General features: G+C 25.2%; 1 protein-coding gene across 1 annotated transcript; it reads left to right on the top strand.

Moving 5' to 3' along the window:
• The first annotated feature begins 690 nt into the window (after positions 1–690).
• On the top strand, positions 691–24,058 carry LOC129609278 (polyadenylate-binding protein 4-like). Its single transcript, XM_055521211.1, has 3 exons — positions 691–1,025; positions 1,251–1,575; positions 23,939–24,058. Exons 1-3 carry the CDS (start codon positions 691–693, stop codon positions 24,056–24,058), a joined length of 780 nt encoding a protein of 259 aa, XP_055377186.1.
• Positions 24,059–27,868: the final 3,810 nt, after the last annotated feature.

The following is a 27,868-nucleotide window of genomic DNA, read 5'->3' as shown; positions in this document are numbered from 1 at the left end:
TATTATATCTTAAAAAATAGCTCAATTATTTTTTAATCTACTTATTATTGAATAGAAAATCCATTCTTTTATTTTATTCGCATGAAAACATATTTAAATAAATAGTATACTTAACTATTTGATAGCCCAAGCCAGAGTGAGCGTTTTTTTTTCTTATTGACAGCTTACTATAGTATTTAATACTGAAGTAAAATCTTGGAATATAGATGAATTCACAACTAAGTTTTTTAGACGTAAAAAAAACTTTATCAATTTTTGAATGTGTAAAGCAAAAAATTTGGAATTGTTAAAAAATTAATTTTTTTTTGTTCTGTTGAAGTACCATACGAATATACAATACAATAATAACACAATACAGGTGAGCGTTTAAAAAATTCACTGTTTCAATCAAGTTTCAATATAGTTTGATAAAATAAGCGATAAGTCAGATAACATAAAACGGGAAAATCCCAGTTATAAATATATGTAAAGCTTAAAAGTAACAGAGTAATTCAAACAACAAAGAAAATTTTGCAAGTTATTTGAAATTTTATATTAAGAATGTCGACTGTATTAATCAGAGATTTTGCAAGCGATGTAAATAAAAATATTTTACTTCGTATTTTCTCTAAATTTGGTAAAATACAAAACTGCAGCGTTGTCAATGGGGGAGGAAGCGCTAATTTACACGCTTATATTAATTTTGAGGACATGGAATCTGCAGAGGCAGCTGTTGAAAATTTCAATGGTAAAGCCGTTCTCGGTTCCTCCAATTTATACGTTGGAATCGCTAAAGTTAAAGGTGGGCAGTCATGCTTTGGACCAGGCAATATTTTTGTTAAAAATCTGGATAAGAACATAAATGAGGAAAGTTTAGAAAAAGAATTTTCAATCTTTGGTAAAATTGCATCAAAAAAAATTATTAAGAGTTGTACTGGTGATTCGGAAGGTCGTGCGTTTGTTTGTTTTGAAAGTGTAGATGATGCTATAAAGGCAATTGCAGTTATGAATAACAAAGTAATTGGATCAAACACAATTTCGGTAGAGTTTTCTAAATGCCAAAATAAAAAAGAAAAACAAATTCGAGAGGATCATATTAAAAAATTAATGGAAAAAGAAAATCTATGCAATGATATTCAAGCTGGTAAAAATAATGAAGCATCGGGTTCTGAAGACAAAAATACGAAATGTGAAAAAAAAAGTAGAGCGAATACAAGAAAATATAGAAAACTAAAAGAATTCAGATTACGTAAAAATTCGTACTGTTCTAGAGAAAGTTCATCTGAAAATAATTTGAAATTTAAAATCGAAAGTGATAGTTCAAGTGAAATTGAAAGTTCATCAAGTGAAAGTGAAAGTTCAAGTGAAGTGTCATCCTGTAAGGAGAAGAAAAAATCGAATCACATAAGAAGTGAGCTATTTTCAGATGCTTTTGATGATCTGTCACAAGAAGAACAAAAGACCCTTCTTTACCAGTTATTATTACCTCAAACGGAACGTTTATATCCCGAAATAGGAGATCAAATATTAAAAAAATTAATTTTAATAGACAATTCAGAACTAATGAAAATGTTTGAAGATAGTACACTTCTTAAGGCAAGATGTGATGGCATTGCAATGGTTTTCAAACTAAAGAATGCAAAAATTTTTAACTCTAAAAGAAATTGAATTTTCGGTAGTTTTATGTTTTTTTCTTTTTTTGTGACTATGTCCAAAATTTTTATATGTACTTAAATATCTTAATATGTACTTAAATATGTACTTAATAATATCGTGATAATAAAATATAAATAAAATCTTTTTAAAGTGTTTGAATTACAAACACGGCTGACAGAAATGCCAAGATTACAAAAGATAAGCGTCAAAGCTTTGTTGCTAAAGTGAAAATTTTATTCCACAATCGAATATTTTTACCGAGAAAATAAAAAATGTTTGAAATTTTCTGAAATATGTATTCCAATTAATTCACTTAAAAAGAAAGTGGAAGACATATTTTTTTTCGAAAAATTACCCAGCTGCAATGAAATATGCTTTTGGCTCCAGAACGAACAGGTTTTTCTACATAACACGAAACTTCTCTACATAATTTTTCTATCTTCAAAGAAATAATAATTTGTGACCCCCCAAACTCAAACGAAGTGTCGACTTTATTTACGCAGAAATTTTAACGAAACATTAATTCCATTTTGCTTTGTTTTTACTCCATTAGCATTAGGATCTTTAAATTGCTTTTATTTTTTCTAAAAAATAAAAAGATTTTCTTTGTATTGAATACTGAGGGTTGTTGGTAATCTTTTCAATTTGAAATACTATGGATATATAAGATTATCAGAATTATAAGTATGTTCTAATGGATGTTTTACTTTTCCAATAAGATTACTAATTTTTTTAATTGGATTTTTGCATTTTTTAAAATTTTTCAAATCATCGAGCGAATGTTTCACTTTCAAAAACAAAGTGGAGAACTTTTGTATACAATTTAAAAAAAAACGGGATACGCAATCGGAATAATTCTTCTCATTCGAAAATTACATTATACAGGTACATGATAGTCACTTTTTTCTCAGTAAGTGTAATTTTTTCATTGACCTGGCCAGAGTTTTAATCCGAGATCCTTCGGCTAAAAAAGCGGTTTAAAAACCGCTTTAAAGGCGCAAAAAATCTAAAAGTGTTTGAAAAAAAAATCTAGCTGCTTTTTTTAAACTTTTAAAATGTAGTGTTGCAAGATGGATATATTTGACTCGTTTTATGTCAAACGTATGTGAAGTTGGTGTCGAAAGATAAACTGTCAAATAATTATTTTGAGACTTATCAACTTTGATTTTTTAAATTTTAAATTCGTTTCATAATACAAATATAATACTTTATAAACTTTTTGCGCTGGAGCATTCATGTAACAATAATAAATTTGAAGGCGACTTAGTTGTAGAAACAGAACCAAAGCGGTGACAGTTAATTATTCAGTAATTTGTATATAACTTTATTACCACCCGCAGTTAAATTCTCGACGGTAATTTCACTTGATTCTAGACAATCGCATATCTGTTGCAACATATTCGGTTAATAATAAATATGTCTAATAAAGTTAGAACTAAATTTCATTTCATTATTCTCATACAAGTAGATTCATTGGTTTGCTTGTTTCGCAACGAGCTGATGTATTTTGCGTGGAAATTTGACATTTTGACACTTTCTTTTTCTTTGTGCCAATTTTTTGCTCTCTCTCAAAAAGTTGAATTAACTTTGACTTTATTTTAATTAATATGTCAAACAGTAGACGTTCAGTATTGTTTTAATTTAAATTTGGACAATGAAATCAAAACTACATATTAAAATACGAAAAATTTTAAAGTTTGAAGTGCTGCCCCACTGTGTTTAGAGCATCAAAATTAAAAGATATAATTAAAAAGTTTCTGCGCTAACGCATTATGAATTTATAAATTATAGATAAAAATTATAGTTATTGTTGAATAAATAAATATTATAAAAAACTAAATATACTAGATGTTCATATTGCCAAAATAATATATATTGGATTCAGATACTCAGTTTTTCCTCACGTGGGAACGCCACATTTTTACATTGAGTGTAATGCACCACTTGACTTGTCGATCTCCCCAAACTGATTTAATTTTATAATTAAGTCTATTATATGTTCATATATAAGTCTATTATATGTTCATATAAACGTTGCTTAACTTGAAGCCCTTCAAAAAATTTTGCTTACTGACTTGCAATGTCATTCTCCAGAATAACAGAACAAAATTTTTGATCATAAATTAGATTTATACATAAGTAGTTCACATAAGGTGACAAATGAATTCAGGGGTGATCCTTTGATCAATTTCCAGAAAAAAAATTTTAAGGCGGGTGGGGAGGGGCATGCAGATAAATTTGTTTTCAAGCTACAGCATGTTGAAACAAAGGATACCAGATTTTTCTGCAAATAAATAAATTGTTTAAAAGACGATTGGTCTTTACTTAAGCATTTATTGGTTTTACAATCAGTTTGATATGAGGTATACTTTTTGAGATAGGCTCGTCAAAGTCAGCCTTTTTGGTTTTTTTGTTTGAAATTTTTTTTTAAACAACTTGAAATTTCTCGAAAACTTTTGTTTTTTTCTTTTTTTTCGATGTACTACGATGAAAGCTAAAAGTTAATCCATATAACATTTTACTCTATCTCTTATAGTTTTGCCAGAAAAATGTGTTAAAGGCGTTTAAAAAATATGCGAACAGTGCATACATTTTATACAAGTTCCATTATACATATACAACATACTTAAGTAATATGTTCATGATTTGTATGTATGTATTATAAAGTGATGAGCTTTCAAGCTGACTAATAAAAAAGCAGCTTGAGCCTCGAGGGAATTTCAAATCAGACATTCAAGCCGCCTTATAAACGAGATGGGCATTTCTTCAAAAAATATCGTATTTATTAACTTTTGTTTTTGAAAGATCGAGAATTTTAAATAACTTTTAAAGGTAAAATTTTAAAAAGGCGTTTTATTATTTATAAAATATTTTTTATTTTTCTTATCAGAAAATTATATTTTTAGGGTGACAAAATTTCTTTTGGCGATGAAGTATTCTAGAAGGATGGAAAAATTCAATCTAAATTTCTTTTCATTTTCGGAAAGAAAATATTTTTTGTGCCGTCAGTTTAATTTTATGTTCGTTATCACACCTAGTGTTTGTAATACGTACTTTCCACATGTACGATTTGTGGTGTTATTTACAGTACTGGGAAAGTGCAAGCGTTTTGAAATTTAAATAATTTTACAAATCAATAAAGTTGGTGAGACGCGGTGCAGCGTACTTTAATCCAGGTTAAAATTTAAATTACATACTATTCAATTTATTTAAAAAATATAAATCCTTTTTACTTTAAGATAATTCAGCAAAAAACAACGCATAGGAATATTTTAAAACCGGCATTAAAGAAATACTAATATATTTACATATGTATGTCGCTGATAAAAGTGAAGTTTTCTTGCGATGTAGATGACGATGTTTTAATATCAAAGTTCTTATGATTTGGTCACATGTTGCGATGCACAATAATACAGGATAAAGAAGTTAATTCCAAAAAACTTCGATTGATAACTTTTCAGTATAAAGGCTCGGCAAAAAATCAATTCTTGCATTGAATAAAAATAAGGAGCACGCAATTTTTTTTGTAGGATTTCCAATGAATCAACGGTTGCAAATTTCTGTGATGCAAACGTATGTACCTACATATGTATATGTAAACCATTTATATGAAAATATTCAGGGATTTAGTTTGCAATGAAAATTTTTTTTTGGAGTTCAGTGAAAATTTTAGAAACTTATAATAAATCTAATGGTCTAGTATTTGTTTTTATTAAGTTGAAGATGCATTTGCAGCTGTAATGGTTATGAACGGGAGAAAAATTAGGTCGCAAACGATTTTTACAGAATTCGGTAGGAATGTCAGTGAAGTAGATAAAGAATTGCGAATGCTTCCTGCGGAAAAGTTTTTATAGCGGATTGAAGTTGAAAGGAGCGGATATTTGAGGTTTATCTAATCATCTGCTTTTAAAAACATCCGAATTCAATTGGCAACCAAAAATTTAAAAAAATCAATTCGTATGAAAGAATCAGTTGCAAGTGATGTTACAACATTGAGAAATAAACCTGATTATTGCTAAATTTAGAATCCAACAGTATTAAAAATTAGTAAGTGATTATGAAAGCCACTAAATTTCACTATTTTTTGTTATCTTAATGTACTTGAGAATATTGAAAATGTCCTTAAAATGTATAGCAATCGTTTAATTCGTTTTAGTTTACGTAAAATAAGATTTCGGAAAATTAAAATATGTAAATATTTTTATTTACTTCTGGCAATGGGACATAGAAAAAGTACAAGAAACAAAAAATAATAAAAACAATTAACAACAAGAATGACATCAAGTCTTATGGAAAGAGAAAAAAATAAAAGTTGAAAACGAAAATTTCAACAAAAGAAAAAATAATACAAAATAAAAGCATTCCTGAATCTTCCTCAAGGACAAAAGTTGTAAAGAAAAACTAAACAGTTTTACTCTAATACTTAAAGCATGAACAGAAAAAAAATGGCATCTTTAAATGGCATGGAAGAAAATTAGTGTAGCGACACTTGGACATTATTTATTACAATTGTTAGAGACTTGAACTATCTATAAATCTTCGTGCTGTTGCTGCAGTATTTTTGTTTCGTCTTTTTTCTTTTTTTTTCTGTTTCCACTTTAGTGATCTTTTTAAATCCCAATTTTTTTTTTTGCCTTCTATTTTATTTATTAATATGTATATTATACAATATATAAATAAATATTTAGATATGCGTGTATGTATCAAGTATTACATGTTTTGAAATAAAAGAGTTATTTAAGAACTTAGTTATAACAGAAATTTGCAAAATGTTCTCATTGTTATGTATTATGTACCACAAAAAATAATATATGTATATGCGTACTTACATATATGTGCATATATAAAGCAAGTGTTTTTAACAAATTTAACAAAAAAAGAGAAAAAAAAATATTTTTATTAGAGTCACAATGTTTGTTAGTCCGTCTATACGCCTGCCGCAATTCAATATGGATATTTGAAATTTATCAATAATATAAATAATTATTATATAATTGTAATTAGAATAAATAATTGTGCTAAATGTTGGTACATATGTATGAATGTATTAAATCAAACTCATCTTATTTCTAATTGGAAATTCCTCCATTTACAATAAAATATTCATATTATTCGTTTTTCTCCATTAATAATAAAAAAATAAAATTCAAAATATTTTCGATTTTATTATAGCAGATTTTCTATACATATACTAAAATTTTTTTGGATTTGAATATATGTACATATTTAAGTTTTGTTGGGTTCAGATAAGTAGGGGGATTTTGTGTAGGAAATAATTATGTGTTTTTGTTTATAGATTAAGTTGTTGAAACGTTTTCCATGTGTTGTACTCTTTTTGATTCACAATATGACTGCAAAAGTTCTGGTCAGTTGACTTATCGACCTTTAGTCGAGATTTAGGTCTTAATTTTTCAAAATTTTAAAATTTTTCATACATATTTTGCTATATCTTTTATATACATATTTTTATACATATTTTGTTATAGGAATTTTGAGGCTAGGGTTCAAATCCAAATTTTAATATTTACCAATTTAAAATTTTTTTTTTGTGCATATGAAAAATTAAATTTTTGGAATAACCTTTTTTACATAATGTTTACAAAACGTGTAAGATTTTTATATTCACTGCCATATAGTTGTCGTCGCATAAACCTGCTAGAGTAGATAAAGTTTTGTATGCAGGCGTAATGTTTATAATGTAGCAGGTTCCAAGATTCTGGGCCTTAAAGGCAATTTTAATTTTTTTTCCCCTTTTTTATTCTTTGAAATTACTTTTTTTTTTTAAAGTATTACTCCGTTTCTGTGTAAGATAGAACCATGATGATAGACAAGTTGGAAACCGGAGGAAAAAGGGTTTCTTATGAATATTCAATTAGATTACGATATTTTCAAATTTCGATTTCGAAATTTTTTTTTTCCATTTAAATCTTAAATAATTGCAAAATTGTATTGAATATTACAAAATTAATATTGCAATATTTAATGTACACACTCAAAGTTGCTCTTCTATGGTATATATACTATGTGTAGTTACAATTTCAAATAATAATGTGAATGTTCTCCAATTTAAACGATTAAATAATCATAAGAATTGTTTTGCACAAACATCGAGTATAATTATAATAAGAAAGGGCATAGGGGACATTATTTAACATTATCGTGGTAAATTAAATACATATATATATATATGTGTGTATGTATATAAAGTTGCAGGGAAAAAATTTTACTTGAAAACAAAAAAAATACAAATAAAAATAATAAGAAAATAACAACCCCTAAGTTTTTGAAATTTTCTTTTTACAATCATAATGCAATTTAAAATTTGAATATTATAAAATTTTATAACCATTCTAATATGGGGAATCATAATATTTTTTCTTTTGTTTTTTTTTTTTTTTCAAATTTTGTTTTACACACAGCGTTGCGCTAAAATTTTGGTAAAAAGTTTTTACAAAAAAATTTTTCTTTTTAGAATGTAAGTACTCATGTATGTATACAAATTATAATTGTATAATATACATACATAATACGAGTATTATGAAAATTTCCCATGAGCGTTATTTGCTTTTGTTTTACATACTACATAAAAAAAAAAGCAGAATAAAATAGGATTATATCTGTTATATTGCAACCAAATAATAATAATGAGTGGAAGATGCAAATTAGATTAGTACTAATCTAATATAAATAGAAAATGAACAATAAATGGTAATGTGTTAAAAAAGAAAATTATAATACATTAATTTTAGTTTTTATATTACTATTTTATAGTCATTTTATTAAATCAGAGCTCTTATTGGTATATTTCCTAAAGAAGTTCAAAAATATTAATATAACTTTTGTTTGTCAATCTGTCCGTATATCATTCTTTCCGTCTGCTTACATAAATTCTACGCCGATCAAGATAAAACTATACAATTTCGTACAAAAAATATATTTTAGTGAATCTATTATTCCTTTACAATAATATTTTGTCATAAATGTCTTCTTCCATCTCCTTAAAGTTGTAAACATACAAGTGTTTATCAAAAACTAGTATAGGCTGCATTTAAATCAATAGCAATTTATTAATTCTGTAAACACAGGAAGGTATAAGTAAAAATTATAAGTGCATACATAATTTTCTAAATCTATAAATTATTAAAAGATATGTTTAAGCAAATGTCCGATTACCGAATTGATACTTCAAATACAATTCAAATTAAAGTAAATTTATTTTGCAATTTTCAAAAACTGTTAATTTTTTTTCGCTGAATTTTCCAATTTTTTCAACACATTTTCAAAATGATGGTTATAAATGAAGGAAAAGTTTTATTTTCGGCCTATAATTTAAATCTGTGGCACAAAAAGTAAAATGTTCACAGATTTTTCAAAATGATCTTTAATTCTTTATGTTTGTGGTCAATCTATTATTCTTTTTATAAAATGGAAAAATTTCTGATTCTATAAATATGCGTAAGTTAATGCACAATATGTGTAAATATAGCTGTTATTCAATTATGTAATATGAATTTTATTATAGGACTTCGATTTTCGCGCGCTAAACCATACCATATATAGTAATCGTTGTTATAACAGTGTAATATTAACCAGTAATATTCATGAAAAATTTTATCCAACATTTATGCACATGAAATTTTGATTAAAATTGGAAACTTTCTAATTAAAAAGGAACTAGAAAATGTTCGGTTTTAGAAGTACAATTTTTAAAATCTATGAATTCTTATTAAAATGAAAAAATGATATTTAATTACTATTTATTATAAAAGAAGATATTCTTTAACATTAAAAGAATTTGCTATTGAAATACAAATAATAATTTAGTCAATGGAAAAATCTGGAAAAAAAACGGAATACATTTTGAATTTAGAATATTCAAAATATTAACATTGATTACAAAAGAAACTAAATTTATAACAGCTTTATACTTGTACATAACATGAAAATATGTTATTGCAACAAAATTATATGCAACTTTTAAAACTAACATGGGTTTCCTTACAATTAAAGAATGCCCAAGTATTCCAGAGTGAAAATGCATATATTTGCATTACATATTCCAAGAATTTCAAAATCTTTTTTATCATTTTATAATCTTATTTCTTATACAAGTCTGTTAGAAAATCCATTTTCTGTTATTCGTCTTTTAATTTTCTATAAAAATTATAAAATTTACCCTAGTAATAAGATTGTCCTCCATCGTTGTTCATTTTATATTTAGAAGAAATCATGGTTGGCTATCAATAAAACTGCAAAATCAATAAAACTGCATAGGTCTTATTGTTTTCATATTTCTTATAGATAATTTGGAGGTAGTACTTGATTTTTAAAGAATACACTGGTACGTCAGTATTTTATTTTTAAAAAAATTTTCCTTGACACTAAAGTAATGCGTTATTGATCAGATCTCTTAATAACGGATTAAGAGATCTGATATTATATATTAGATCGCTTAATACCATAGAAAAATTCGAACTGAGTTTTCTTTAGCGCTGTAATCTATTTCATATAAAACCAAATAAACAACAGGATGTTTTGAATAAATTGAATGATGTAAAACAGCTTATTTGGATATGCTAAAATTTATTATATAATTCATAGGATTGAAGAAATATGAATTCTTGAACATAAAAAAAAATTTTATAGGGTTGTTTCTATGCTATTTTTAATTTTATTCCTAATACACAAAGTTCAATATTTTTGAAAAATTTTCAATATTTTCGAGTTTTACTTACTCTAGAAATTTCGTTTACATGTCCCTCACCACATACAATCATACAATCGAAGCTATAAGAAAATTAAATATAATAATAATAAAAAGTAAATAAAATATGTCCCGACCGCATTAAATTTAATATATGTATGTGAATATGAGCGTTTGTGTATATACATATAAATAACATGTATAATATGTGTGTACTGAAAATATTTAAGTATAAAAAATGCAAACGTGCATAAATCTTTCAATAAAGACTATAAATTTTTTCTTCATATCCTCATTTTTTTTCTTTAATTTTTTTGAACATACAATTTGCTCTGAAATTCTTTTACCCTTTCCCTTATTATATTTTACTTGCTAAGTAAACACTTAGACTCATATACAATAAATGTCATGTATTTGAGGAAAATTCTTTATTGTACAATACTAAAAGAAAATCTATGTAAGCATGTATGAGAAAAGAAAAATATTATACAACGTATAACCGCTCAATGGTAATGCATTATAATTGCGAAAGTTTCGAGTGTAGGACAAGTCAAAAAAAAAAATTATATAACTTATGTCCGAGAGAGTAAGATATACTTTAGGTTACGCGTTGTTTCTTTGTTAAAATTTTAATAGCTACTATTTACGTTGCGGGAACGTCATTTTAGATACCATTTTACATTTACAAAATAGGTCTAAAATGATCGGCAACAATACGGAACATGATTTTTGAGCCCGAATCTTAAGTTGTAACAGCATGATATATGAATTAACTTGTATCGCAATACAAAAGTATTTTTAATATCTTGAATATTAGCAAAATTTATCAAGAATTTTCTTCAACATTTATGTGATGTGCGAATAAAAGAAGAGAAATTCGAGCCGACACGTTGGAAATATCGGTTTTTCTTCTTTTATATACATACATATATCAGAGTGGATTCAGATCTATCAAAAAATAAGTTGGTAAATTGGTAAAAATTTTAAATTTCTCTGAACTTGCTCTTCATTTGTTTTTACCTCACAGTTTCATATACATATACGTACTTGAAATTGTTAATGGTTTTTAAATGAATTCACCAAGTATATTTTTGTAGCAGGTTTCAAAGTGGTAGTTCTTTTGTAATTAAAATTTGTTCAAATTTGTTAATACCTTCATACACTAAAATATAATTGCATATAATTAAAATAATAATACTGTTATTAACCAACAAATTTATTATATTAATTTTTATACCCCCAGCAAGGTAAAGAATATTCATTTCATACCGGTTCTGAAAATTCATTAATAAAGTTCAAATTTTATTGGAAATTTGAATATTCTTCGTTGAATCTGCTAAAATGTTAAACGTTCTCTTAAACTTGTCTACTAAATGCTATCTTCCACTGGAATATCTAGATAACAAATCAATTAAATCTAACTAATTGTGATTCTTCAGTTTCCTTCCCAAAATAATAATGTTATAATTTTTAGGAATTTTCATTACTTCTATGGTCCCAGGTTTTAAAACTTAATCTACATATTTCTAATTTAAAATTTCTTCATTTTCAATAACACTTTCATATTATTCCTTTTTCTCTATTGATAATTAAAAAACATAATTTTGATTTAATAAAAAAAAATATTTTGATTATTATTTCGATGTTTATTGTTAGATTTTTTATGTGTATACTACAATTTATAGAATAATGTTTAAGTTTTGTACATATCCAACTCATGATGGGATCTGTTTGGGGGATTTTGTATAGGAAATCATTAATATGTATTTTTGTTTATATAGATTAAGTTAGGTTAAGTTGTTGAAACGTTTTCCACATGTTGTGCTCTTGTTGATTCACAATATGATTGCAATGGTTCTCGTCAGTTGACTTGTCCACCATTAATCGAGATTTAGGTCTTAATCTTATAAAATTTTAAAAATCTTCATATTTTGTTATAACATGAAATTTGGTGACCAGGGTTCAAATCCAAATTTTACTATTTACATATTTAAAAAAAAATTTTTTTTTTTATTATTATGAAAAATAAAATTTTTAGAATACGAAATAAGTTTTATTTATAAACGTGTAAGATGCTATAGAGCTACCGTGACATAAAACTTAAAAAAATAGATAAAATTTTTTGTATGGGATTATAACGTTCATGTAACTTAACATGTACCAAAATATTGGGGCTTAAAGGCAATTTTATTTACATTTTGCTTTTTTTGAAATTTTAGGAATTATACTTAGTTTCTGTGTAAGATAAACTCATGATTAAATATGATTTGGAAAGAATAAAAAAAGGGTTTTCTATTGAATGTCCACCTTTTCATACAGCGAATTTCGAAAAACTTGGATTTTTTCACTTTTAGTTTTAAAAATCCTTAGTTTTTCAAGTAACGTAGCATTGCAGCTTATTCTAAATTTTATGCGCGTACAGTTCCTGTAAGCTAAGCTTTAATTTGGTATGTTAAACATTGTTCCAGCTTTAATTGTATGAGAGTTATTGGGAAAACTAAGGCACTATAATTTTATTTATACCAATTTGTTTTCTTTATTAACTCTAAAAAAAAAACTTATAACAACCGTTCAAAATTGTGTCTTACTTTTATTTCTACATTGTTTCCATATTTTTCTGCGAACTAACTTGACTCTGATAGATGAAATTCTTAATTTTTCAAAATTTTGTCATAAATATTCAATATATTTATAAATTGTTAAAATTTGGAGATCTAAGTTCAAATCTAAATTTTACTATAAATTAATAAATTTTGAGAATTTATATAAGAACTTTAGATCACACACACATATATATAATTTGAAGTTGTATTTTAAAGAATCAAATACGGAGTGCAGTTGGTAATTTTTAATGGAATTCTTTTTCATAATACGGGAACAGTTTGTTTTAAAAAGAGTTAATTGAATTGGATTGGAAACTATATAGACGAAAAATATCTAAAATTTAAATTAAGAATGTTAATTACTTTTAATTATGGAAATTCATTTCAAGTATATGAATATAGAAGAAAATAATTGAGATAAGATTTTGTGATATTGTTGAAAATTTGAAATATTGCAAAATTTTATTTTAAAATCTTAAATATTGTGTAGAAATCCATTCAAAACTTAGATTTTGAAATTAAATTTAATAATTTTGAACTATTAAATTTTGAACTCTACTGATTTTACCATCAATTTCAATTCACTTTTTTTTCCGTGTTTTTGTATAGAAATCTTATTTTTTCTATAGATTTTTATTGTATAGTCAATACAGAAATAACTTAACATTTTTTTGTAACCACATATAAAAATATTTCAATAATATACGTAGATGCATATATATGTATATTAATTTGTAACAGTCTTGTGGTGATGACAGACAATGTCGCTCTTCATAACTTCTGTAATGTTAAAGAAAATTTTCTTTTTCTATTTGAATTTGATTTTGAATTTTACTTTTCTTATTCTTATCTACATACATGTAAGTATGTTTATCATTGTGCTATACCGTATAAATTATTTGTATATTCACAATGCATTTACAATACATTTCTTAAAACGTATACACACATTTATGTTTTTTCAATATATTTGTCTGTATATTAATGTAAACCAAATACAGTAAAACCTGGCAGAATTGAAATCGCAAGGAGCCGAAAATAAGTCAGGTTTTATGAGATACACATAGGTACTGTTAAATAAAAATTGAAAATTTTCGAAATTTTTCGACCTTTACAGTATTCGTATTTCTCTCCGTGAGTTCAAAAATCTAAGGAATAATGGCAATTTCAAAATATTTTAAATAGTGTTTTTCTATTCTGTTATATTTTAAACAAAAAAGGTAATTAAGGCAAGGTCAAAATTTTTTAGAAATAATTGAATTCCTCTAAATTTTCTAAAAAAATTTTATACGGCTTGCGCGTTTTTTCACTACAAAATATTTTTGCAGTGAATTTAATTTTTATTTTACAGGGTCCGGTTTTAATAGAATTCACTGTATTTATGCACATATAACTTGAATAAAAATTGTAAATATTTTTCTACTACATTTATGCAAAAAATAGTATAAAAGGATAACAATAATAGCAATAAGGATTACACAATATAAGACAAGGAAGAAAATGAAAAACGAAAATATTTTCAGAAAATTTCACATAAAATGTCGATTGTAAACATAATTTATGATGCAATATAGATAGAACGAATATACAAATGCTATGGAACTGTAATTTCTCTGGACAAGTTGACTGGAGTTGCAAAAAGAAGAATTTAAATTAAATTAAGGCTAAAATTCAGAATTAATTTTTTTAGAAAAATGTTTCTTGATCATAATTTTGAAATTAATTAAAAAACTATCAGTCTTAACTTATTTAACCGTTCAACCTTTAAATACGTACGAGTATTCAACCTTTACCTTAACATTTCTTTCAATATTTTTCTTTTGTTCATCCTATATGTATGCAATTTTTTGAATACATAGTTTGGTATTATTTCACTTGAAAGTTTTTTGAACAATGTAAGTCAATTGTTTTTAAAAGCAGTATAATATATTTTCGCTTATTCAAGGGAATAGTCTGTCTTTACAAAACAAGATTTTTCGATATTTGGGATAAATATTAGAATTTTCTACTGTAAATGAAAATAAAACTTCCATATATCAAATATAACGGCTCAGATAGACATTAATTTTTGGTTTTGCAACTGTAATAAATAAGCAATAAATTATTTCTATATTGTCGCAATTAAGCAACTAAACAGTTTGTAATTTATTACAAACTAATTATGATTTTTATTTAATGCATTCGATTTGAAATTTACACAATAGTTTAGTTGGTTAGGTGTGCGCTTAAAAGATTCTAAAATCAAGCAGTAATTGTAAATTTGAAAATTGCATGTCTGTCTGAACCCTAAAAGTCAATTATTTTAGAGCGTGCTGAACAATTTATACATTTTGAATACAAATTAGAACTTAAGCCGTATAATTAGTATATTTTTACTTTCCTGCTATTTGAATTGAATTATTTCATTCCAAATACATAAATTATAATTAAAATTATAATTCCAATAGAAGTACATTTTAATTTTGTTTTTGGACACCCTGTTTATAGAAAACGTTTCTTAATATAATAATTTCATATTTTTGGGTGAGAAAGTTTTGCTTATAATATCATTTTTAACAATTTTTAAGCCTATTAAGTGGGCGAGATGATCATTAAATATAAAATATTTTGCATATAGCTCTTAATTGCTTAAATCTTAGGAATTATTTAATGTTTTTTCCTTTTTTAAATAAAAAAATCTTTTTCTCCTAGTCCTATGATTCGATAATTTTGTAGATTTTTCATGAATTTTCAAATATTATTGAATTTCTTCTTTAATTACATTTATATATTTCTAAATAATTTTCTATTATTGAAAAGTTATAATCGTGTATTCGAATTAGATATATTTAATATCCAGAGTTGTTGTCCATCATTTATCTAGATATTGTTATACACTTTCTTGTTTCGGCCAATTTACAATTCCGCATTCATGATTTCGTCATGATTATGTTGAATATTTTCTTTATTGTATACTTTTAATTTTGTAATTAATAAGTTTTACTTACATAATTAATTTAAATAACAAAAATCCATAATTGTAATGAATTAAATGAATAATTTTCAAATTTAAACAAAAATTACAAATTCTGTTTCTTTTTGTATAGAATTCTATTTAAGGGCATTCTACCAAACATTCAAAGAAACATGAAACTAGGACGTTCTATACACATAAAACTATCTCAAAATTAGATTATTTGGGCAGTTTACTACTTTTATATTCCTGTATATACAGGATGATTCTAATTATAAAAAAAGGTAACAAAAACTAAAATTATACTTGATTTTTCCTAAAGTTTGAATGCTTAGTATTCCGAAAATACATAAAATACAAAATGAAGTAAGCCCTTAAATAGACCTTTCAAAAACTATTTCTTTGAAGCGCCTATCTCTTTCGGAACAGGAAAACTTGGAAAAGCAGAAATTTAATGAAAATTCGTTAAAATCCATGTAACTCGGAACTCTTTGAGATTTAACATCTAGTCCTGAACAAAATCTTGTATATTCCTTACTGAATCACCCTGTATGAAAGAATATGATGGAAAAAAGTATTAAATTTTCATCTGGATTTTTGCTATTTTCTTTTTTCTACACATAACATTATTCAACTTTTAGCAGATTCAAATTGTATAGTCCATAAAAACCAAGGAATTATCTCGTTTCTGTTTTTTCTTTCAATATACAATTCATTTACTTACCATTTTATCTTTTGTGAACACGTTAATTTATACATATGTGTTAATGTGTACATACATCCTTTTGTATGCCCTTACATTACATTACAAACATTTAATATTCTTTTGTTGTTCTTTTGATTTTTGTTTATTTAAACAGCTTTTCATTGCAGCAACAACTTTTATGGGGAAAATAAGGATAATAAACCCCAAAAATATAAGAAAAACTAAAATTTAAATGTCCTCTTATACTTATATATGTTTGATAATTCTTTCATTTCGCGATATTTTCCATATTTGACCATATTATATGTTTGTATACAAAAGAAAATTTTAATATACAATACAAGAGGAAAGAAAAACAAAAAAAAAATAAAAACACACAAAGTAAAATGTCTGCGGTCGTGGTTTTTAATCTTTTAGCTATAGATTGCGACAGGTATATGGTATATGATATATATGGAAGGAAATTATGAATGTATACCTTATGTATATGGTGTGTTTATAAAATGTGTATATGAACTTTTAATACACACAGTGTAGAAGAAGTTGATCTTATATAATGATAACGGAATTTTTTAAGTAAACCTTATTGTTTTCATTGTTATTTTCTTATGTAGTATGCAATATAATATTGTGAATGGCCCTAATGTTGGCGATACAAGTAATAGATGAAATTTCAATTGTACAAAATCAAATTTTGCAATTATTTGAGCTTAGAAAGTTGATTACATTATTACGAAATAAAAATATGTTTAAGAGTTTCTGAAGAAAAAAGTTAAAGGACTAATTGAAATAACAACATAGAAATTGTACAAATCAAATGGGAATTCTAGACCCCAAAACTTATTATTTAAGGAGTAATTATTAATTAATTCAATTCCCGTTATTATATAGCTTTTGATTCTTTTAACTTTGCTTTGAATTCTCGTTTTTTTACTTTCAAATACAAAATTTTCATATAAATAATATCGAAACAACAATGCTATTCGATATTTTGCAGTTTGTAAATGAAAAATATCAAAGGTTTTCAAGTAACTGTGCAGCGTTTTTATTACTAGAACGGGCTAATGCAGTAACGTTAACTGGTTTAAATATGTGTTTCGTGGTTCCTTTCAAGGATTTCTAAAAACATAACGAGTAAATTGTTAAAATAAATAAAAATAGCTATATGCACGAGCAAAAATTTGAAGTATGCACTATAGGGTTTAAGTCGAGTACTATTTAGGGTGGCATGCTTTTTATACACGAAGCAACAACAATATCGGTCATAAATTTTCACAAATGCTTCGATGTTAGACTAATTTACACCGCTACGTGAAGAACCTTTGCATAAAAGTTGTATTAAATTTTGAATTTTTATTTGTAGACAAGCAGATTTAAGAGACTATGACGTGACCATAGATTAAAATTTAATTGTATTTAATTGATTATGTAAAGTGAAGGTTTTATTCATTTAAAAAATCCCGGATTTTGGTCTGGTGCTAAAATCCTATTAAAAATTTTGTATTTAATTGTTAAAGATGTTCTCTTAAAAATTTCTCATTATTGAACTTTAACTTCCTTCTAGTAAGATTTTCTGTGTCAAATTGAATTTTTTTTACTCTTCTTATCGTCCAAATAATTTATTGGCATGCTCCAAAATTCTCCAAAACCTTTCTCTATTTATTTATGTATGCAGTTCAACTTAATTCTGTGATCTCAATTTTTATACAAAGTTTAATTTACTTTTTGTTTTAAAATTCAATTTTCTTTAAAAATTTTCTTATTAAAATTTTTGCTTAATCAATTCAATTAATTTCAGATTTACTTGGATTTTAAGTGTCGATCATATAGTTCCCTTAAATGAAATATTAAAATTTTTAGAATACTTAGTAACTACATGGTATATAGAATTTTATTTGAATAAAAATAAACGGCTGCAGTGGGTTTTTGTAAGAATGCAGTTCTTAAAGCTAGAATTGTAAAGCTTTCAAAATTTTATGCAGAAATTATATGCAGAGATTTTATATAGCTATGCAGTTTTAACCTTAAGTACTGAACAACTACTGAAGTGTTTGTTTTTTTTCCAGTTAGCAAGTAAAAAATTTCAATTTTTTACAATTGAATACTTTTGATTTGTAATTGCAAGGAGTAACAATATTCATTTAGCAAAATGCATTTTAATTCTGATCATGCCTTTATATTATTTGATTAACAAGTGGAAATGTAAAATATTTATTTTACAAACATCTGCCGAAATTTTTATAGAGACAAATACTTGCACGTATATTTAAGCATTTTAACGAACTGTTATCTATATATGTAAATTTACAAAATATGTGCAAGGAATTACAATAGGAACCGAAAAAAAACCTACAGTATATGATAACAAGCGCATACTATTCCTGTATTACTTGTATGAGAAGAAGAAAAAAAAATTACATTAGCGTATACAAGAATTCAATTGTTTTTACTTTAATGTTCGGTTGTCATTTTCGATGTTTATTTTTCCTGTTATTTTTTCTTGCGCCTCCTCAAATATCTTTGACTTTATTTCTCTATAGCCATATACACGTCATATAATATATGTATGTAGTTTTCATTATAACCAATATTGCACAGTAAATATTATACATTTATACTAATAGATCCTGTAAATATAGTTTGGAACATTTTAGTCTAGTTAATAAAACCAAAAGAAAAAACGACAAAGAAAAAAAGCCAGAAATGAATAAAGTCAAACATAGAAGAAAACAATAAAAAATTGAAATCGTATAGTTCAGGACGAAAAAGAAACAAAAAAAAACGACAAGGAAAACATGAAAAAGGACAAGGTAAAAGTGTTACTCGTTTCCAATGTTCCTTTTATGTTTTTCAATATTAACTTTTTTTTTTGAGAATTGAAAAAAATACCAACTTAGTATTAAAGACAAAAGATAATTCCCGAGTGGTGGTTTGTTCCTTGTTTTTATTTTGTTTTTTCTTATTTTTTTTTTAATTTCATATGTACTTTTAGTTTTTTTGCCCGACTGAATTGCATTCAAATAAGAAGGTATTGTGATCGTAATGAATTTGATATGTCGAATTTTCAAGAGAAATACATGAGAAGAATATGAAGAGGAAGAAAGAGAAGACGACGAAAAATTATGTAAACCAAATTATCTGAAGCTTAAAAACAGCTTCAAAAACAAAAGAAGTCTGTTAGAATTAACCGTTATCTGAAATCCCTTTTTTTTTCCAAAATTTTCATATTTTCTCATCATATCTTCTATTAAGAAAATTTTTTCCAGTCTATTGGGGAGATCACTCCACTTAAGTTATGGCCTCTCGAAATTCGTAAAATTCGAATTTTCGCCAATTTATATTCCCGAAATTTTAAGGTTATGAAATTTTTGTATCTTATGTGATGGGAGTACTGTGTTCAAGGGTCTATATTTACTAAATATGAGTTACAAACTGGATTTTTATGGGCCGATTTTATATTTTTGATTATTTTTAAGAAGATATTAGAAAGATTTCTTCGATATTTTATAGGCTCTGCTATTTGTGATTTATTTGATAGTATAGAAACAATAAATTTTTTCCCCGTTTCATTCTCGATTATGGGCCATTCTTTAAGTTTCTGGTCATATCATGTAGGACGTTGGGATCTCTTTCTTTACTGCTCTTTGACATATATTCTTAGTTCGTTCAACACTTATTTTTCGCTTCGAAAAATAATAATAATACTCGGCATATTTTCCCAGATTATCAGATTTCAAAAAGTGAAATTTAAGAACAAAATATTTAAATTTGTAGAGTTACTCATATTAGCTTGAAGGTTATTAACTTAAAGTGCGCCAAATACATTCTTACAAGGAAAATTTAAAAATTCAATACGAAAAATAGGTAATGTTGTTGGTTATAGGCTGACCACATCAAATGCTTTTTACTCTATTTTTCCTATGTTTTTTTGTCTTTTTTTTTTCTATTATTATGGAACACAAAAATAAAATACAAATGAATGGAATATGTGTGTGTGTAAAATATACATGTGTATATAATTAAGTGATCCTTACGATATTCGAAAACATATTGTTGTTGAAAGTTTTTTTGTCCTTTTTTGTTTTAGTTTATATGTAAATGTTTGATGTCCTTCTTTATACTTTCTTTATTTGTTCTTATATCTTGTTTTTTTTCCCTATTTTTTTTCGATTTTATTTATTTATTTGTTTACTTATACTTGCTTGTTCTTTAATTGAGTGGAAGTGAATAAAAATCTTTTGGTGGTTTTCCGCACATATTGTTTGTTTTTTACAGAAAAAAAAAATTATTAATTTTTTTTTTTTTTAGTAATAAAAAACAATATGAAATTGCGGTATATTAGATTATTTTTTTAACTGCAAGTATGTATTTTAAGGATGAGAATATTGTTTAAATTTTTGTTAGCGGGGCATATGACGGTATTGTGTATAGAAAATCAACTTAAAACTTAACTTATGAATAAACAAAAAGTATAATAGGTAAAAAGGATATTTGGAGTTCTTCCTTTTTAAATTTTAATTTTAAAGTTTTAGTTTTTAATTATTATAGTAAATTGGAATAAAAGAGGAAATTCAAGATGAAAAATTTTACAGAAAAATTTCTTAAATATTTATTCGAAAGTTTTTGGTCAAATTTAATTATTTTTATACAAGAGTAAATTTAATTTTATTGAAATGGATCAAAATTTTGCTTTATTACAGACACTGTAATTAATTGTTTAAGGAAATTTTAAATTGTGAGACACGAGTTTGTTTAATAGTAATATTGTTCTTTTAATTACACAGATTTAGAGTTGAACATTTGTTGGTTTTGAGATTTAATTACTAAATTGATAGTCATAAATTTTGTGCTAAAATAGTATTTTGTGCGTATGCCATAGCATTACAGTAATTTTTTTGAATTTTCGCTAATCATATAGCAATAATTGTTGAGATTTAATAAATATTTTAAATTCTATTTTCATTTTTATAAAAATCAATGGATTAATTTCAATATATTTTTTAAGATTATGTGTTGAAACTTGTCATTATTTCTCTTTGAACATTGTTTATTCAATTTTTGAGTATACTATGCTTTCATAAATCTAATGTCTACTCAGTATTATATTATGCAATATGAAATACTAATTTACTGATGTAGATATATTTTGGATGTACATTCTTTGAGTTTTAATTTAATAACTGAGAAACAATCCAGGTTATATACTAGTAACATGCCAACGAATTAATAAATTTTTATGTATAAAAATTACTTCAATTGAACAAAATTCAATATAATTAACTCCTATGTTTTTTCTCAGTATAATCTTGATTAATTTTTAAATAGAAGCAAGAAGGACCATGTTTGTTTAATATTCCTTATTTTATTTTTTTATACTTCTGCCTTATACATATATGGTTAGTATAAGCCCTCTACTTAGAAATGAAGTGTATATGAAGAGAATAAAATTTTCATTGTCCTTTGACAACATTTGAACCTAAAAATATTTAAAAAAAAATTTCAAGTAAATAAAATTGGTACATAGTTTTACTTTGAAATTTGTTCATAAATTTTTCCTAAATTGAACCGATGAACCCCCATACTTCATTGCCTATAAAAGATATTGAATTTAATTACGATAAAAATTCAATAAATGAAATGAAAATTGAAAGATTTTCATAGGAAAAATTCAATAAATTCTAAGAATGTTGTCCGATTTTTAAATAAATTTTAGCTACTGTTTATTGTTGGCCAAATACATAAATTTCGCAGACATAAGAATTTCTATTGATTACAGTTTATATGATTATATTAAGTATTTTCATCCTTAAAGATTTTAAAGTTATTAAAGATTCTTAAATATGACAACAATTTCTACAATACGATGTAAATATAAGTATAACTGTATTGTATAATATTAAAATTCTGGAAAATCGCAATACTTTTTTGATTTGCTAATATACTTCGATATATAGTTATTGTATAGCTAATATATAGTTATTGTAATATTCAACATAGGAATCACCATATATGTAAAGTATATGAAATGAGCGAAGGCAAACAATAGCGCAACTGTTTATCGCAATATTATGCAATGTTTATTGCGTATTGTTCATTGCTTTGAAAGCGAGAGGGCACCGGACAAATCAGAATCGGGCTTGGTAATATTTCCAAAAATGATTATTTTTATATATTTTAGTTTGAGTCTTCTGCTATAATCGAATTAAATGTAAACCATGATTAAATTATAGGTAGGCATATGAGTGTATACCAGTTGATAATTCCTTCCGTATTTAAAGCTATTTCAGCCGGACTTTCATTGGTATATTCTTAATATTTTTACTTTGGCAAAAGTTATAATAATTTTGATTTGGGTTATTGAGGTTGTATATATGGGTCAAACTTTTAGTTCATTAATTTATTAATTCATTAATTAATAATGCAGTAAGTCTAGAATCGAAATTATTAGTTTTTTCCTAATACATAGTGTGTTCTAATTTAATTTAGTACAAAAAACTATATTTAAAATACAAATAACAAAGAAAACTTTGTAAGGTTTAAAGTACATAATATATAATATATACCCGTAAGTACATATATGTAGTAGATTAATGTGTAATTCTACATGTTGTACGTGTGCATATAAGATGATTTATAGTCTATATGTCTATTTCTACAATTATGTATAATGTTTACATATGTATAAAACAACAAGTCAAAATCATTTTTATTGACATGAGAATTCATTTTATTTAAAAGCAAGTAAAAAGTAAAAAAAAAGAAAAGAAAAATATTATGTAGAAGAAAAATTGTCCCAAATGTGGTAATGTTAGAAGAAGAAGTTTGTTTTAGAAAGTACTACACAAATTTTTACAAAAACTGATTTTTTTAATACAAGGGGTTTCAATTAATATTGAGAAAATTTCGTTTCAGTTGTGTGATTTTGTAAAGTTCACCTTGGAACTAGATTTTCTTTTATCTCCTTTCCTTTCCAGGCAAGTAAAATTGATCAGAAAAATTACTTTTGGGGCAATAATTTTTCTATGTGATACTCTATATTTGATTTTACGCTTTAAATCCTTTATTGAGCTTAGTCATTAGACCAATTTACATATAGGCATATGTAATATATCTTGGTTATAAATAAATTTGCATCTTTAATAAGACTTGTTTGTTAACATTTCATAAGACTCTGAAACCTTTCAAAAGTTTTTCAATTAAACTATTGAGATGAAGAATTCAATTAAATTATTGAGACAACCATCTACTGCGTAACAAGTAAGTTGAGCACAATATGTAATTGTGATAACTACCTTAAAAATTTGTAATTCGTTAAATAAAATTCAAATGCACAATAGATAATTTCTATAGCGTTCCATTTAAAATCAAGTATAGTTCTCAAAATTTGTATCACTCCAAGAACTACATCAGCTTATGGTAGTAGTTTAAGGGTAGATATACCATATCATACACCATAAGCTCATATGTAACTTAACATTTTTATATTATGTATTTAAAATAAATATGAAATCTTCAACATTGCAGTTAATAGCCTATAGATTCTCTTGGATTTCCATACTATCCGGATTATACTGACCAATCCGGACTAATTCGCAATTTTCTTTGTATTCCTTTAAATGAATTGTAATAAATATTCTATAGAATCGTTGGCGACACTTTGTACCTAAATTCAATAAAATTCTTATAGAAATCGAATTATTACGACATAAATGAGACAAAAATTATAGAAAACAAAAATTTTGAGTACAAAATAAATCGAAAAAGACAAGATTTTTCAATTTTTTTCTGATTTTAATTTGGTTTTTTGAAAATTATTCGTACTTCAGTTTTTAGTTATCTTATATGTGTACAAGATGAAGAAGAAGAAGAGAGGAAAATTTAATCAAAATAAATATTCGAATTTATAGTTACAACAAATTACGACAAACTTTTATTCTGCAGTATGACTTTGATTTTATTTTTTACTTTACTTAATTTCGGTTCGAACTCATATATGTAAGTGTGTAATGTACAATATGAAATTCAAATATACATACAAAAAAAAATAGAGTAAAAAAAGGATAATAAAATTAAATTTTTCAATTTTTACATTATAATAAATTTTAAAATTGAAAATTTTTGAACAAATTTGTATGGGTTTAATGTGCTTACTAAATTTATCCCTGATATAATAATTAAGCGATTTTTAATAGGATAACAATTAAAATCAAACTATCTTGCAAACTATCCTAAACTTTTATGATGAGGACAGATTTAAGTCACTAAAGCGGAAATAGTAAAATTTCACAGTTAGATCTAGAATATACAACATAACGAAGAGTAAGAATTGGGCTTAAACCATAAAAATTTTCTGTCAAACTTCAATTTTTATTGCTAATACGAATTTGATAAGGAATTATACGAACTTTATAGTTAAAGCTTTTTTGCCATGACTTCAAAATATAAATTTATATCAATTTTAGATTTAACTATATAAAATGTACTCTAAATTCTTAAATATGTTAGTGGCAATAAGGCAAATAGCTTTAAAATAGCTTGGGACCTTACTATGTAATTCAATTTTCACGAATCAATTTGTATGGTACTACATTCCTATTTCGACAAATACGAAAATCGTTTCACGAAAATCGACTCACATAGTAAGGTGGCTGTTGTTAAAATTCATTGCAATAATTGAAAGATCGTCAAATTAAAATTTGAAAAACACCTGCAACACAATTTAAAAAAATTATTTTTTAGTAAAACTGAGAGTGTGACCAGATTATTTTTAGGCTAAATTTTGTAAAAATTTTGATTGAAACTAAAATTAAATTCATCCAAACGAAATTGAAAATAAAATTGTTAAAAATATCAATCAATTTTCCACATTTTCGATTTTTATTTGGAGTCTTTTATATTTTCCAAAAATTACAACTTTTAAATTTTGTGTATGTGTCCGAAACTAGTTAATCTTAGTTCTGACTTACAAAATTGACTGATTGTGTTGTAGTAGAAAATATATACTTCCTTATAATATACGTTTAAGTGCTTAAGATAATATCTGCAGAGGAAATGGAAACCCTTACATTCGAAAGAAAAAATGTTGTAATTCAAAGTAATTTATAAATCAATTGTAATTATTTTTATCACTTGAGTCAATATTGTTATACTGAAGTTATTAAATTTATAAGATTCTCCCCATATCTATATTAAATACAAAAACAGTATGTAATATAACAGATATTATCCTTTTTATTAAATATTCTTAATAAGTATGCCAAATTATTCTCTATTTCTCTTATATACTATTTTAATTCTAAGTCAATATAAATTTTATTTTTCTCTTTTCATCTCTTCAATATTTATTTTTGTTATAATAATTATTTTCGATAAATGTAATTAATTTGAGAAAATACAAATTAATATAAAATAAAAATAAAAAAGAAATTTTATTTTTATTTGTCGGTGGGGCCATTGTATATAAGTATTTCATATATTAGGTTATAAACCTAAAATAAATATTAGTGTTGACCGTTTCAATTTATATAGCCCAGAATTTATAAATCTTAAAGTGAACGAACACTAAACTATATAAAACTGGAAATCAAGAAATTTAACCATTGAAATTCTTCGAACATATCAGAGCTTCGAACCAACATTTTCACTAGCGACTGATTTTACATTTTTAATCACATCTAAAGAAATAATTAAGAGAACATCTTTGAAAATTTTGTTAATGAATCTGAGTCGACTAGTGTTTTTAGAATCGATTGATTATAGAATTGTTCAAATAGTTAACGGAAAAATTTTGCTTCCGGACAATTTTTCTTTTTCTTTATAAATTTATGACTGTCAGGCATAATAATTTTGACATGTACATATAGTTAATAACTTCTTACCATTGTAAACTTTGTGAACAAATAAGGACAAATATTTTTTGAATTTTGTGAACGCAGAAAAGTACTGGTGGGTCTCTTTTACTGTGACATAGCATAGTTTATCTTTAAAAAAATAAACTAGCCGGTTAAATTGCCCGTTGGTTTTGCTTCTAAACTCCAACATGTAGAAGCCTGAAATTTTAACAGCTTTTGCTGTGAAGATGCTACTAATACATGATTTTTGTTTTATTAAAAAATTTTTTTCTACCTTATATTTCCGAAACTGCTAAGTTTTCTTAATTTCTATAAATGCAAAAATCTAACCGGAAATGCAATCCAAAAATATAATTTTTTTTCTTAACTGACGATATTAACCCTTAATTTCGAGCATTATGTTGAGGCTTCTCTCATTTTTTTTTTTCATCCTAAATGTAGGCAATATTTTGAATATAATGAAAGTAATTTTAATGACGTTTTATCTAGATTATTTTTAAAAGTAGTATTTTTACTTGTCGAAGAGGAAACCATTAGTTTAGTTTAAAAACTATTAGTTTGACCCAACCTTATTTAACTAACATTTGTTGTAACTACCATCAAAATAAATTCATACTTAAATATTTTTTTATTATTATTGAAGAAAGTATTTGATGGTCATAAACGTACATACATAAAAAAAATATTCATAGAGAGTATGAGCTAAGCAACACGAGGAAAATATAATTCGCATTTCGGAAATTATGAGTTCATATAGGAGATGATATGGGACAAGACAGAAGATCAAATGTTGGAGACAGAGAAAATTATAGTTATTAAGAAAATTGAAAAAAATATTTATTAATAATATAGAAAATTTGTTATTATTTTTGTCATTAATTTTTCTCTTTTCTGATTAGGAAATTTGACACACACACGAATCATAAAAATAGACGAAAAATTGAAATTATTCGTGCTCGTGAAAGTGATTACAACTATATGATTAAGAAAATATTTGTATAACTTTAATAGAATTGTTATAAAGATTATTGTAAGGATATAAAAACTTTTTATTTATATTAAATATTTTTATTCATAGTTTGTGAATAAATTAAAAGATTTTTGTTATATAAATTGACTAAAATAAAATTGACCTGGAAGCAAATCGTTAATACTTTGCTTTTTTATTTGTAATTGAATTATTGTTGAAATTATATAGCAATTATTAAGTTCTGGTAATACTAGTTCCTAAAATTAATTGTAAACTTCTTTAACATGTTTAGAAACAGTTTAAGTTCTAAGTTATGAAAATTAATACTGATTTACTTAATAACTCCCGATTTGTAATTGCTAGAATTATGTTTGATGTAGAAGAATAAAACTTTAAACTTTACGACTTTACGATTTAGTACTTGGAACTAGAAATATAAACAATTA

The sequence above is a fragment of the Condylostylus longicornis genome, unplaced genomic scaffold (assembly GCF_029603195.1).
Source record: "Condylostylus longicornis isolate FDR11 unplaced genomic scaffold, ASM2960319v2 ptg000038l, whole genome shotgun sequence".
Classification (NCBI taxonomy): Eukaryota; Metazoa; Arthropoda; class Insecta; order Diptera; family Dolichopodidae; genus Condylostylus; species Condylostylus longicornis.
The sequence above is the reverse complement of the archived record's forward strand: the minus strand, read 5'-3'. Positions and strand labels throughout refer to the sequence as shown.